Source organism: Panthera uncia, chromosome E1 (assembly GCF_023721935.1).
Source record: "Panthera uncia isolate 11264 chromosome E1, Puncia_PCG_1.0, whole genome shotgun sequence".
Lineage (NCBI taxonomy): Eukaryota > Metazoa > Chordata > Mammalia > Carnivora > Felidae > Panthera > Panthera uncia.
The window spans coordinates 54293911-54307464 of NC_064814.1; the positions used below are offsets into that span (position 1 = coordinate 54293911).

Consider the following 13554-nt stretch of genomic DNA (forward strand, 5'->3'; position numbering starts at 1 on the left):
ATGTGGTCGGTTTGGGGCCACAGGTGACTCCTGCCCTTGGAAAAGAAGGTCAGCAAACTCCATGATCCTTCACTGCATCTGTGTTTCTGTGTTCCCCAAACTCGGTGATACCCAGAGATCTTTATTTCTATTTATTACTATTGTTATTATTACTTATTTTGAGAGAGAGAGAGAGAGCAAATGGAAGAGGAGCAGAGAGAGAGGGAGAGAAAATCCCAAGCAGGCTCTGAGCTGTCAGCTCGAACCCACAGACTGTGAGATCTACTTTCTACTTTCTACTGTGAGATTTACTTTCTGGAGTCTTTTTTTAATGATTCTTCAGGATCTCTGTGCTCCCATTTTCAAACCGTCCGCAGGCACCTCCTCCTGCTTTGCTGTCAAGATACCTTGTTCTATATACTGTAAACTTAAAAACTAGATGAAAAAAACTCGTTTGTTAGAATTATTTGAAAACCTCGAGTGAGTAGGTTCTTCTGAGACTCTGAAGGACTGGAGCCTGGAGACTGCTTTGGATTCTGTGTCTCCCTCTCTCCCTGCCCCTCTGAAGGACTTTCGTAAAGAGTCAGGCATACCGAGGGGCGCCTGGGTGGCTCAGTCGGTTAAGCGTCCGGCTTCCGCTCAGGTCATGATCTCACGGCCCGTAAGTTCGAGCCCCGTGTCGGGCTCTGTGCTGACGGCTCAGAGCCTGGAACCTGTTTCGGATTCTGTGTTTCCCTCTCTCTCTGTCCTTCCCCCTCTCATGCTCTGTCTCCCTCTCTCTCTCTCTCTCTCTCTCTCAAAAATAAATAAACATTAAAAAAAAGAGTCCGGCATACCAAGTAGGCACAGGTGTATATGCCAAGCCTACGGAAAGTGGGGAAAATAGAAGAATGAACCCCCCATCGTTGAGGTAGCCCAACTTTGACAGTTAGCATTGAACACGCCTTGCGTCTTCCAAATTCCTTTTGCCTAGTTCTCGCTGAATTCTGGGTTCCTGAAGGAGCTGGATCTTGGGCTCCAGGAAATCACAGCTTTCCTATATCCTTGGCATCAACCTTGAATAACCAGAGAGGACCCCCGTCACGTGCCCTTTCATTTCCTGGGGGGGGGGGGGGTCATCAAGGTGTTCGCTGGCAGAGACAGCTTTGAAGGGCAGTTTGTTGGAAGGTTCTGGTGAAACACGTGCTACCCTGTCTCCAGAATGCCCCATGGGTCTGCGTGGAAGGCATGACCTTCAGGTGACCTTCAGAAGGGCTCTGGAAAGCCTCCTTTGCCTGACTGGGAGATCCTGCCGGGAAGTCGAGAGGAACTTAAAACCAGCATTCTATTTCCTCACTGTGGTTGTTCTGGAAGGTTCTGGCAGGAGTTTTTTTATTAGCCTAGAGAGCAAATAAGCATTACTTTCACCTCCTTAGGATACCAGGCCTGGAGGTTTTCACAAACCACTCTTCTGCGTTCTCAAACCTTCTAGAAGTGAAATCTCTTCTGGTCTGAACCCAGCCCTGCGCAGATGGGTAGAGCTGGGGCCTTGACCACAAACATTCCCCAGGCAGCCCCCTGCGACCGCTCCTTCCCACGGCCTCATGAATCAGGTATCACGGCCTCTTGCTTTGCAGACGACAGAGCTCTGCAGAGAAGTTTCCAGAGGTGAAGGCACTTGCTCTAGGCATGTAATTAGTAAGCAAAAATTTGGGACTCGGACGAGCCTAATAATTGGAGTCTTCATTAATAAACGGAGAACTAATTATAGTCATCGAAGAGACTGTTCCTTTTCTGTTGTGATTAATTCCGAATTTATTTTTAGTCTTCAAAAGAACGGAGAGTCGTGGCGGGGTTTTGTTCTGAGAAAGAAACGCTCCCGTCCGAACAGTCTTCCTTGGCCAGCATATCGTGCTCAACCCGGGTGGCTTCTGGCAAAGCTCAAGACTCTCCGGGGATCTGGGTCAACCTGAGCTACTCAGAAGGAACATTCCAGAACTATTTTCACACTTTGATAAGAGGGACAAAACTTAGGGATGAAAAAACTCTAGCTTCAGCCATGCTGTTGGGGAAAAAACTCAAGGTCTGTTTGGCTGGCCTTTGAGGTGAGAAAAGCAGGAATCCAAAGGCAATCCAGCTTTGGGTATGTTAATCGCAGCCCTCAAGCCGGAGGAGAGAACTTCTCTTTCATGTGACTTTGTCTATTTCCCCTGGGCTCCTTGGTGGATATTTTGTTGTTATTTACTCCCCAAAGGGCAGTCTTATTGGACTTCCCTGATGTCTCCAGGGGCAGGAGGGAATGAGGCAGAAAGTTCTTTCTCCGCCCACGGGCCAAGACCAGTAAAAAGATGCACGTCAATTTCTGCCTCATACAATGTACTTAGTTTCTCTGAAGCCCCTCTTTTCTTCTCTCCTCCTCTTTCTCTTTCCTGCCCTCCCTGCTTCTTTTGCAAATGAAGCCCCCCCAGTTTTCTCCGGGACTTGGGGTTGGGCCTCTCAGTACATGGGAGGGGGAGGGGGCTTGGCTGGGGGAAAGATCTGCCTGCTTCCCTCTTCCCTCTCTCTTCTAGCCCCAGAACATTTCTCTTACTTCTTCTTTTTTTTTTTTTTTTAATTTTCTAAATGTTTATTTGTTTTTGAGAGAGAGAGAGAGCAAGAGTGCATGAGTGGGGGAAGGGCAGAGAGAGAGAGAGACACACACAGAATCCGAAGCAGGCTCCAGGCTCTGAGCTGTCAGCACAAAGCCCGACGCGGGGCTTGAACCCACTAACCGTGAGATCATGACCTGAGCTGAAGTCGGACCTTTAACTGCCCCTGCCCCTGCCCCTGCCCTGGGGTGTCCAAAACGAAACTCTGCAAACTGAATAAAAACAAAGGAAAAAGAGGAGTTTATTGCAGTGTTTTTGGTTGCTCACTGGGGAGCTTAGGGCTCCAGGAACAGTGAGTTCAGAGTCGCTCACAGACCAAGGGTGACTGGGGAGTAAATGTGCAAGTTGTTTGGTTTTTTTTTTTTTTTTTTTTTTTTTTGCTCATTGGTTGCCCAGTGGTCTTCTTTCTTACGTGGGGGTGAGAGTAGCAGAGTCAGGGGAACAAGAAGTCAGGAGAGCACGTGAACAGACTTGGCATTCGGCGATCGGCTGGTGTTCTAAAAAACCAATAAATTCCTGCAAGGTTGGGTTGAGTTTTCCTTTACGCGCCTGCATTTGATGGGTTCCATTTTGCTCCGACAGAAGCGACTCCATTTTTAACTCGGTGCTACGATACTCAAGTTTCAGGATCTTTGGCTGGACCTGTCTCACATTCCAGATGGGAGAACTGGGAAGGAGGTGAACAGATCTTTCCGGCTCAGTGCCCGGTTTCTCCCAGACTCCAAGAGGAGATCCGGACCCAGTTATTTTCTCCAAAGTCATGATTCCAAAAAAGCTTATTTTCAGAATACTAAATTTCTTTTCCATCCCACTGCCTTTTTTTTTTTTTTTTTTTTAGTTTATTTATTTATTTATTTATTTAATCTATTTAGAGTCAGAGACAGAGGCAGAGAGAGAAACCCCAGCAGGTTTTGAGCTGTCAGCACAGAGCCCGATGTGGGTCTCCGTCCCATGAACTGTAAAATCATGACCTGAGCCTAAATCAAGAATCAACACTTAACCGACTGAGCCACCCAGGCACCCCGCTTTTCTCTTTTCTTTTCTTTTCTTTTCTTTAATGTTGTTTTTAAGTAAGCTCTACGGCCCAATGTAGGGCTCAAACTCACGACCCAAAGATCAAGCATTACACACTCTACTGACTGATGCCAGCCAGGCGCCCTGTACTGTTTTCTTCGACAAACTGTACTGAAATACAACATCCCTACAGAAAAGTACAGGGATAGGTATACGGCCTGGAGAACAGCCCTGTGTAACTCGCGCCCAGATCAAGAAGCAGATTACCACAAGCATCCCAAATGCCCTGCTGTGGTTCCTCCTGACTTCTAAGAATTTCTTACCCTTCAGTGTCTGGGTTCCTTTCTTCTACATTACATCTGTGGGATTTACTCACCTGTAGCAATGTTCTGTTCATTCTCCAAGAGTAGAGTTTTCCTCCACATAGGTCATCATTTATCCACTCTGGTTTTTTTTGTTTTTTTAAGATTTAATTTTTACGTAATCTCTACATCCAACGTGGGGCTCGAACTCACAACCCTGAGATCAAGAGTTGTGAGCTCTCGCAACGGAACAAGTCAGGCACCCCTTATCCGCTCTACTGTTGATGGACATTGGGCTGTTTTCAGCTTTGCGCTGTTATGAATATTGCGTCTACAAACATCGCGTAGGTCTTTTGGTGAACATGTGAATCATCTCGGTTGGGCGCATACCTACAAGGAGAATTGATGAGTCACGTGTGCTAAATAAATATCACATGTTCCAAAGGGCTCCAGCCAGCAATGGAGGAGAGCTCCAGGTGTACCCGTCCTTATCAGTATGTGGCATTTTCTTTTTCTTTTTTTTTAATGTTTATTTTTGACAGACAGAGTGTGAGCTGGGGAGGAGCAGAGACAGAGAGGGAGACACAGACTCCGAAGCAGGCTCTGAGCTATCAGCACAGACCCCAACACAGGGCTTGAAATCACAAACTGTGAGATCATGACCTGAGCCAAAGCCGGACGCTTTGGACCTCGTTAGGATTTCAATTTGCTTTTCTTGACGATTAACGAGGTTAAGCACCTTTTGATGTTATTGGCCATTTGGGTTATCTTTTTTCAGTGAAATCACTTTTGCCTTTTTCTTCTATGGAGTCACCCATATTTTTCTTACTGACCTACAGGAATTCTCTATTTATATTGCCACATATATCTCTCTAGCCCCAAGCCCAGCACACTGTCCATTTCCTCGTCTTAACCATTCGGTTGTTCAAGTTGCTGTTGAATAAACTAGCAAGGAAAGGGAGGCGGGGACCCTCGTGGAATGAATGAGGCTTTTATATATTCTTGTTTACGTTTTGGTTTATGTAACAGCTTTATTGAAGTATAATTTACATACCAAAACTTCTACTTGTTTTAAGTGTACAGCTCAATGATTTCCTGAGTTGTGCAACCATGACCACAATTAAATTTTAGAACATTGTCATCACCCCAAAAAGAAACCTCGTGCCCGTTTATTTATTCCCTATTCCCACCCCCAGCCCCCGGCAACCACTAATCTATTAACCACCTCTTACAGATTTGCCCTTTCTGGAGTTTTTTCATACATGCAATCATACAACATGCAGCCTTTTGTATCTGATTTCTTATTTATTTATTTATTTAGCGAGAATGAGTGGGGGAGGGGCAGTGAGAGAGATGGAAAGAGAGAAGGAATCCCAAGCAGGCTCCTCGTGGGGCATCATCTCACAAACTGTGAGATCATGACCTGAGCCGAGATCAAGAGTCAGACACTTAACTGACTGAGCCACCCAGGTGCCCCTCTCTACAAGTGTTTTGCTTTTAAATATTGTTTTAAATTTATTTTTGAGAGAGAGAGAGAAAGAGTGTGAGCTGGGGGGAGGGGCAGAGAGACAGGGAGACACAGAATCGGAAGCAGGCTCCAGGCTCTGAGCTGTCAGCACAGAGCCCGACGTTGGGCTCGAACTCACAAATGGTGAGGTCTTTACAGGAGCTGAATGAAGGAGGACGATCAACCGACCGAGCCACCCGGGCGCCCTTCCTTCTCTGCAAGCTTTTGTGTAGCTGTTTGTTTTGATTTCTCTTACGTAGATACCTAGGATGGAATTGCTGGGTCATGTGACAAATTTATGTTTAACTTTTTAAGAAACTGAAACCCTGTATTTCTCTGCCATCCATAGGCTGATGACGGAAAGGCATGTAAGACTGTCTTGGGTAGAAAAGAAATACCTGCCAGCCGACAGTTATCGATTAAGTGCACAGTGTCAATAGAAGGCTAAGAAAAAGACAGACTAAAGCCTGCTTTTCTGAATTTATTTTTTTAAAATTTTTAATGTTTATTTATTTTTGAGAGAGAGAGAGAGGGAGACACAGAATCCAAAGCAGGCTCCAGACTCCGAGCTGACAGCACAGAGCCCGATGCAGGGCTCGAACTCACAAACCGCAAGATCATGACCTGAGCCGAAGTCGGACGTTCAACCAACTGAGCCACCCAGGCACCCCTGGCCTGGTTTTAGGAGTTTATAGCCTAATCCAGATGTTCTAACCCACGTGTTTATGGAGTAACTTGGCAGTATGGAAAATCTGAACACGAGCAGGGGCTCAAACCTGCTCATATTGCAAAATGAATTCAGAAAGTGCCAAATGCCTGCTTTTTGCAAGACTCAGTGTTAGCCTTTAAGAGGTAGAGCTAGAAATTAAAACACATGCTATCCCTCCCCTGGGTTACGAAGAGTCTACTCAGTGAAATAAGACTTATTGTGAAAAGAAGGTAAATAATCAAAGATTCAAATAAAAGTTCAAGACAGTAATACATCAGGGAGGAGGAAGGCAAAGGGATGGAAATAGATGAAGGAGAAACTCATCTTCCCTTCAAGATCTTGTGAGAAAACAGAAACCCAGACGGTGTTTTTAAAAAAATTTTGGCATCCCAAAGATACACTTATTGCCTTGGAAATCTTAGTTCAAAAGGAAGTGTTAGATAATAAACCAGGACCATTGGACTAGATGGATAATAATTGCCAATATCTGAATACTTAATACACTAGGTATTGCTTAACATTGTTTACATTTTTACTTATTTACTTTTCTTAATAACTAGGATAGAAATGCTACTAACATCTTCTAATGATGAGGAAAATGAAGCCCAGAGAGGTTAAGTAAATTGCCCAAGGGCACACAGCGAGAAAGTGGCTTGAGGTGGTTTGAATAGGAGGAATGGAGAGCCCACAAAGCGAGCCACTAAGTACATTTAACCCTCTCAAGTCCCAGATGCCAGCTACTGGATTCAGACTCCAATCACAGATGGGGAAAGAAGCCTGAAGGTGTTAGTGTTAGGTATTGTCGAAGTTCCGTCTTTAGTAAGGGTTCGGAGATAGGGGTTCCAGCAGTCAACTCTATACAGACTGGCGGTGGGTTTCAACCAGAGAACCTTTTCTTGAGATGCTATTTGTAGCTGGGCCTGTCTCCTGACTCAGGCAGGGCGGGCAAGAGGAAGCAGCCCCTGGTGTACAAGAAGCCAGATCTGGGGGCGCCTGGGTGACTCAGTTGGTTAAATGTCTGACTTCAGCTCAGGTCATGATCTCGCATTTGTGGGTTCGAGCCCCACGTCGGGCTCTGTGCTGAGCAAGTCACTTGGAGTAGGGTGTACGGGACACTGAGTAGGCGGAGATTTCTCCAAGCCCAAACTGGATTATAGGTTGCTCACAAGGCACCCTGGAAGACTCCGAGTTGCAAGAAGGCTCCGGACCTGTTGTCCTCACTTGAGCTGGGCCTTATCATCAGATGTGAAACTCGAGGTCAGTCTGCAAATAGTCACACGTTCCCCCATACAAGGAATGTGAGGCCCTTTTAGCTGATTCGGTCAGTTACTTTTAGTGACTGTTGCCCACATCAAATTTGGTAGTTCTGCTTTAAGGGACTCTTAGTGGGGACTGTGGTCAAGAGCTGTTTTTCTTTCTTTTTTTTTTTTTTCCCCTCATGTTTTTAGCCAAGCAAGGGTTTGTGAATTTGCAATCGATGGAGCATTATAAGCAATCTGGATTTGTCAGCTTGCCCGTGGCCAGAGGCCAGACTGAGGGGTTTCAAGGTTAGATAGCTTAAAGGCAGACTATGGCTCAACAGTGATTTTCCAAAGCTAGGGTGGCCTGGGCCCAAGCATTTAAAAAAATTACTCAGGGGCACCTGGGTGGCTCAGTTGCTTAAGCGTCTGACAACGGTTCGTGGGATCGAGCCCTGCGTCAGGCTCCGCGCCGACAGCTTGGATGGAGGAGCCTGCTTGCCTGGAGAGCAGGCTGGAGTCCAGATGATCTTTGCAGGTACCCGGCTCATTGCATGGAACGTGGCGGCCTCCTGCTGTTTGTTGATTGAGTATGTGAGTGTAGACCTCTCCTCCTGGCCCACGTGGATTTCAGGAACACTGGTACCCTGGGTGGGGGGGCGGGGCAGGCAGCCCCTCTCACCTTCCCCGCTTCCCCCACGTATCCTCATTGGCCTGCCTCCCATTCGACCAACTCCTAACCCCAGTCCGTCCAGTGTGAACACATGGCCTCCCGGCTCGGGCGCCAGGCTGCAAACCTGTCTTGGTGAGTCAAGTTCGGCCCGAGGTTCAACCCCGACAGCGGCGGCCACAGTCACAGTCCCTCCCAGCGACCGCGGAGCCCGCCGGCGGCGGCCACCAGACCTACAAAGCCCGCACCGAAGGGCGTTGCTAGCGCCGCGGCTCGGGGCGGCGGGGGCGCGCGCGGGGAGACCCCTCCCCAGCGACCTGCCCCCTCGGCGGGCGTGGCCGCCCTGGCCCCGCCCCCTCGCCTCCGCGCGAGCCCCAGCTCGGCCACCCCGGCCGCCAGCCCCTCTCCGCGGCCCGCCCGGCCGCCCCCTCGCCGCGGAGCCGGGCCCTCGGCGATGCCCCGGAGCCCACCACCTCCCCCGGGAGCTGCGCATTTCCGCGCGCCCGGGCGGCCCCCTCTCCGGCCGGCCCCGGCGGCCGCAGCCCGCGCCCCGCGTCCCCGGGAAGTTGTCTCCGGAGCCCGCGGCGCCTGGGTCTCCTCCCCCTGAGCCCCGCCCCCCCCGCCCCGCGCCCGAGCTGCGAGCCGCCCGGCCCGGGGGCGTCGCCGCTTTTGCTCCGCGAAGCCAGCGAGTCTCCGCTGCCCTGCGCCGCGCGCGCGTCCCTCGCCTGCCCGGGGACCCCCCGCGCACCCCCCGAGACGGCGCGCGCCCAGAGCGCGGGAGCCCGGAGCGCCGGGCGCCTGGGACCCCGCGGAGCCGCTGCCCAGCCCGCGGGGCTCGGCCGGGATGCAGGCTGCGCTGTGAACCCCGGCGCCAAGGCCATGTCCGGCGCCCGCTGCCGGACCCTGTACCCCTTCTCCGGGGAGCGGCACGGCCAGGGGCTGCGCTTCGCCGCGGGCGAGCTCATCAGGCTGCTGCAGGTTCCGGACGGCGGCTGGTGGGAAGGCGAGAAGGAGGACGGGCTCCGCGGCTGGTTCCCCGCGAGCTACGTGCAGTTGCTGGAGGTAAAAGGGGCGAGGGCCGGGGGGCCGGGAGACCCGGGGCTGCGGGGCTCGGCGCGCTCGCGTACCTGTTGCCCGCACCGGGGACGCCCCAGCCGCTCCCCGTCCGAGGGGGCGCCGCGGGGCGGGCTGGGGGTGCAGCCGCCGCGCGCCCCGACTCTGGGGGCGGCGGAGCCAGCGGGGCGCCCCTCCGGGCCGGGCGGCGCGGGGATCGCCCTCGGAGCGCCCCCCGTGCCGGGCCTCCCGAGCACATCGTGGCCGCCCTGAGGAAGGAGAACTTGTTGCCTGTGTGAGTTCTGGAGCGGGCGGGCGGGCGCGCTCCCGGCGGTGGCAGGGGGCCGGCCGAGGGCTGCGGAGTCCGGAGGTCTAGGCATAGAGGCTTGGAGGTTGAGGATCCGGAACAGCGGCGTCATCGGTTGGGCCCCGGAGCCCGGAGCCCGCCGACCCGAGGACGGTCGTGCTGCCCCGGGTCAGGCCGCCTGGGGGCCGCCCACTTGCCGGTCAGCTGAGCCGCCCGCCCGGTCCTGCGGTTCCTCCCCTGGTCCAGCGCCCCCAGGCTAAGGTCCAGAACCTACAAGTGGTCTGTTCCGGGGGTTCTGGCCTGACCCCAGGGCTGCAGAGGACCTGCTGAGCCAAGTCGGCTGGCTGTTTATTGTCTGGGTGACAGTTGGGAGGTCTCCTTGTCCTCTAATCGCTGAGCTCTCGGTCACAGCCAGAGTGGCCTCCGAAGTTTCTGAAGTCCTTTGGTGGGGGCGGGGGGGGGGGGGGGGGGGGGAGGAGTGACTTCATAGGCTATCCCCTTTCCCAAAGGGCTGCCAGATTGTTGCCTGGCCTTAAACAGGCGGTTACCCACAACCGTGTAAGTAGATAGTATAAACGTTTTGCTGAAACACCTCCCCAAATCACTGGAGACTGCATTTATTTATAATTTGACCCCTGACCTACTCTGCAAAGAACAGAGTAGGAAGTTTTGAGAGAAATTGGTCCGTGGGACCCAAAGAAAGAAAGAGAAAGAAAAAGAAAGAGAAGGAAAGATGGATGGATGATGGATGGATGAATGGATGGATGTGGTGAAATGGTTATGGGTGAGTTTACTGAAAAATAACCTGTGGAAATATGATCAGAACCCCCGCTGGATTCACAGAGTCTTCTTCCAGGGTCCAGAGGGCAATGCAAAAATCCCCCCTCCTCCCGATGGATGAGGAGCATTTGAGCAAAATTTAGGCTGGAAGAGATTTCAGGGTCTGAGCAGAAGAGGACGTTCCAGGACGCTTTTGGTTCTGTATTTTGAGACACCTGTGTACGCAGGGAAGGCTCAGGTGTGTTCCTCAGATCTGTGCCGAGGTTCAGAAGTAAAAGAAAGCAGGTGTCGCGGCCTCCCTGTCAGTGGCTCAAAAGCAGCCCTGGGAGAGCCTCCTCTTTTCGAGTTCCCCTGGTGACCACACTTCTCCAGGAAGCACTAATGTGGAAATTTGGCAGTTGTGGGTCTGTCCGGTCAGGAGCGTCCCTGGCTGGGTGCCCAAAAGGAGTGTTTTGGGGTACGGGTGAGGCTGGTGGGGTCTTAGGCTGCTGTTAGCAAGAGTGGGGGCTCTGCGTTTCCCTCTGGCGAAAGGGAGGCTTGAGCCAGACCCAGGGGGCAAACAGAACGATCAGCTGGGTCGGGCACGTCCTGCGGGTAGACGTGCTGAGCAAATCTCTGGCGGGTCAGTGAGGGGCTTTTGGACAGCTGCCAACTGGTGACGCGCCGGGGGGGTGCCCATGTGTGGGAGCAGTACCGCCGAGAGGGGGGCCCGTTTGTGGAGCACCCACTAGGCGCCCGCTCCCCTGACCGCTCTGTGAAGGGGGAGGCTCTCTCCCCACATCCCAGGTGAGCAGAAGTGAAAGCAATTGCCCCAGGGAGTAATGCTTGTGTATTTGCTTAGTGGCTCAGAGAGCTGAATATTACCTCTGTGCCGGTTTTCAACGTGACAGTGTGGGCTCAACTGCTAACAGGCGAGGGAGGGAATGGTCTGGATGCTGCGGGAAAGTACAAGAGCAGTCCTGTAGGAAGGATCAGAGATCGGGCCCTTTGTGTCTGGGCACCTCGTCGCAGGCTGGACCTCAGGGTGGAGGGCTGGGTCGGGCTGCAGGATATGTGGGGAGAGTCCGTTGGGGCTGGGGTGAGCCCTCAAAGGCAGACCCAGTTCGCGGAGAAAGCACAGCTCCCAGGGGACTGGCCGGTACACGAAACCACACGTCTGGGGAAGCAGCGGGTTTGTCAAGCCTGGACGTTAGTGCAGGAGCCAGGAGGCTGGAGACGGGGCCTGGAGGTGGGAATCCTCATGGGACGTGTGCCTGCTGGAGGCATGGAGATCAGGAGGCCAGGGGAGCCGCTGGGGAGACAGGTACAGACAGAACAGACGGACGGCACCAGCCTCCTGGCGGAGGAGTGGGGAGGCGGGGGCACCACCGGGAGTGGTGGACAGAGTGATACCAAGAAGCCCCGTCTTGGCAGAAGGGTGCAGCAGGTTGAGAACAGCATATGCAAGATGGACGCTCCTCAAGGATTCCTTGCTCGCTCAGATAAAGAAAGTGGGACTGAGAGGCCCTTGGCTTTGCAAGCAGCACACCCCACGGAGGGGAGCTGGGAGCTAGCTGTGACACAGCTGAAAGATCTGTCCTGGAGGCCGGCCAGCCCCGGGGGAGAGGCCAGCTTGGGGAGATTCTTGTCCTGGTTCCTGGGGGGAGAATCTCTTTGGTCAGGCCATCAAGGAAATGGGAGAAGGGTACAGCACATCCTTGGTTTCCAGAAAGCGGCCCCCAGGAAGGTGTCAGCCCCAAGTGGAGAAGTGTGGGGGGCCAAGGGCTGGGCACAAGGGGATGGTGGAGCCTTCCAGAGGAGGAGAGCACTGGAAGAGGGAACCCGTCTTTCCCAAGAAAGATGTAAGGTGAGATGTAAAGGCCCTGAGATAAAAGCTGCCAGAATAATCTTTCTTGAGGGTCTCTTCAGCCTTGCATGAAGAAGGGGAGGAGCTGAGAAGTTTCCTGATATGTGGGCGATGTGGTCGAGGAGCTGAGACGGGCTGGAGACTTCAGGGGAATGTTCTGTCCGCTCCAAGCCAGGCCAGGATCCCCTGCATAGACTGGAGGCCCTGTGGGGGCAGAGGTTTCTGCCAGACTTGTGGGGTGCCTGGTGCCTGACAAACAGCTCCTGGGGGAGGCAGGCAGAGCCCAGATCCCGGTCCCTGGGGAAGCGCCCGAGAGTTGGACGTGGGCAGGTCCGGTGGCTGGAGGGCCAGGAATTCCCCGCCGTCTGCTCTTAACCTTGAATGGAGAGAACAAATTGGGGACCCGGAAGATGCTGTAAGGCATCTGTGGAAACCCCCAGAGCTTTTGGGAAATAATTCTGGAGGGGGGAATAAGACTGGAACACAAACACCCCAGAGTTTTCCGTGACTGAAGTGCTGTTCTGAGAATCTGCTGTCTGGCCGCGAGGTGCGGGCCTCGGGGGCCAGGGCGACGTGACGTCCCCTCCTTGAACCCGGTCACCTCTCCGCCTTCTGTTCTCTCGCTTTGGGTTCACGTGTTCCTGCCGGAGCTTCCAAGGTGTGGATGTGAGACGTGGAGCTGGGGAGGGGGGTAATCGATGGCCGTGTAACAGGCCACCCCGGAACTCAGTACCGCGACACAAGCATTTACCATCACGTCGGATACTGCTGGGGACCGACCGGGCTCCGCCGGGTGGTTCTTCTGCTGGTCTCTCTTGGCATCTGTCACGCCTCACGGTGGCCAGGGCTGGGGTCCCGGGGCAGGCAGAGCTGGGCAGGGACTCCAAAGTGGCATCTTCATTCTCTCGCTTGGCGTGTTGCTGTTTTTGCAAGTGACTTTCTTCTCTCCGCTTGTGTCTCATCCTCCAGGGCCTTTCCGCACGGCCTTTCCCTCTAGCAGGGAGCTGGAGTCTTTCCAGGGTGGCCGGCTTCCAAGAACGCACATCACAAATTGCCCGGCCCTCCTAAGGCTTGGGCTCAGGACTGGCAGCTCACTTCTGGCACATTCGATTGGGAAACCGAGTCACAGGAGCAGGAGATCCCGTGTGGGAAGGAGGTGCATGAGGGTGTGGGTACGGGTATGGACACAGGTTCATTGAAGGCCGTTTTGCACACTGGCAACCTCAGGAGGGGAGGGAGAACACGTCTGGCGCAGTGTGCCAGCCTAAACTGATGAGAGAGAGCGCCTCCCCAGAGCGAGGCAAGGTGCAGGAGTCTTAGCTGACTTGCTAGAAAATTCTCCACGGCCATCTTCAGACGAGATTTTCTCTTCTTTAAAAAAAAAAAAATTTGGGGGCGCCTGGGTGGCTCAGTCGGTTAAGTGTCCGACTTCAGCTCAGGTCATGATCTCGCTGTCCGTGAGTTCGAGCCCTGCATCGGGCTCTGGGCTGATGGCTCAGAGCCTGGAGCCTGCTTCCGATTC

General features: G+C 53.3%; 1 protein-coding gene across 3 annotated transcripts in view; it reads left to right on the forward strand.

The window, feature by feature from the left end:
* Positions 1-8455: 8455 nt before the first annotated feature.
* Positions 8456-13554, forward strand: part of GAS7 (growth arrest specific 7) — a 218107-nt gene continuing 213008 nt past the window's right edge. Inside the window, exon 1 of one of the 3 annotated variants that reach the window (XM_049638101.1) lies at positions 8456-9108. In XM_049638101.1, coding sequence (XP_049494058.1) covers positions 8926-9108 — 183 coding nt within the window. In that variant the 5' untranslated portion in view covers positions 8456-8925. The remainder of the gene's footprint in view (positions 9109-13554) is intronic. The other 2 variants (XM_049638103.1, XM_049638099.1) reach the window with 2 other exon arrangements.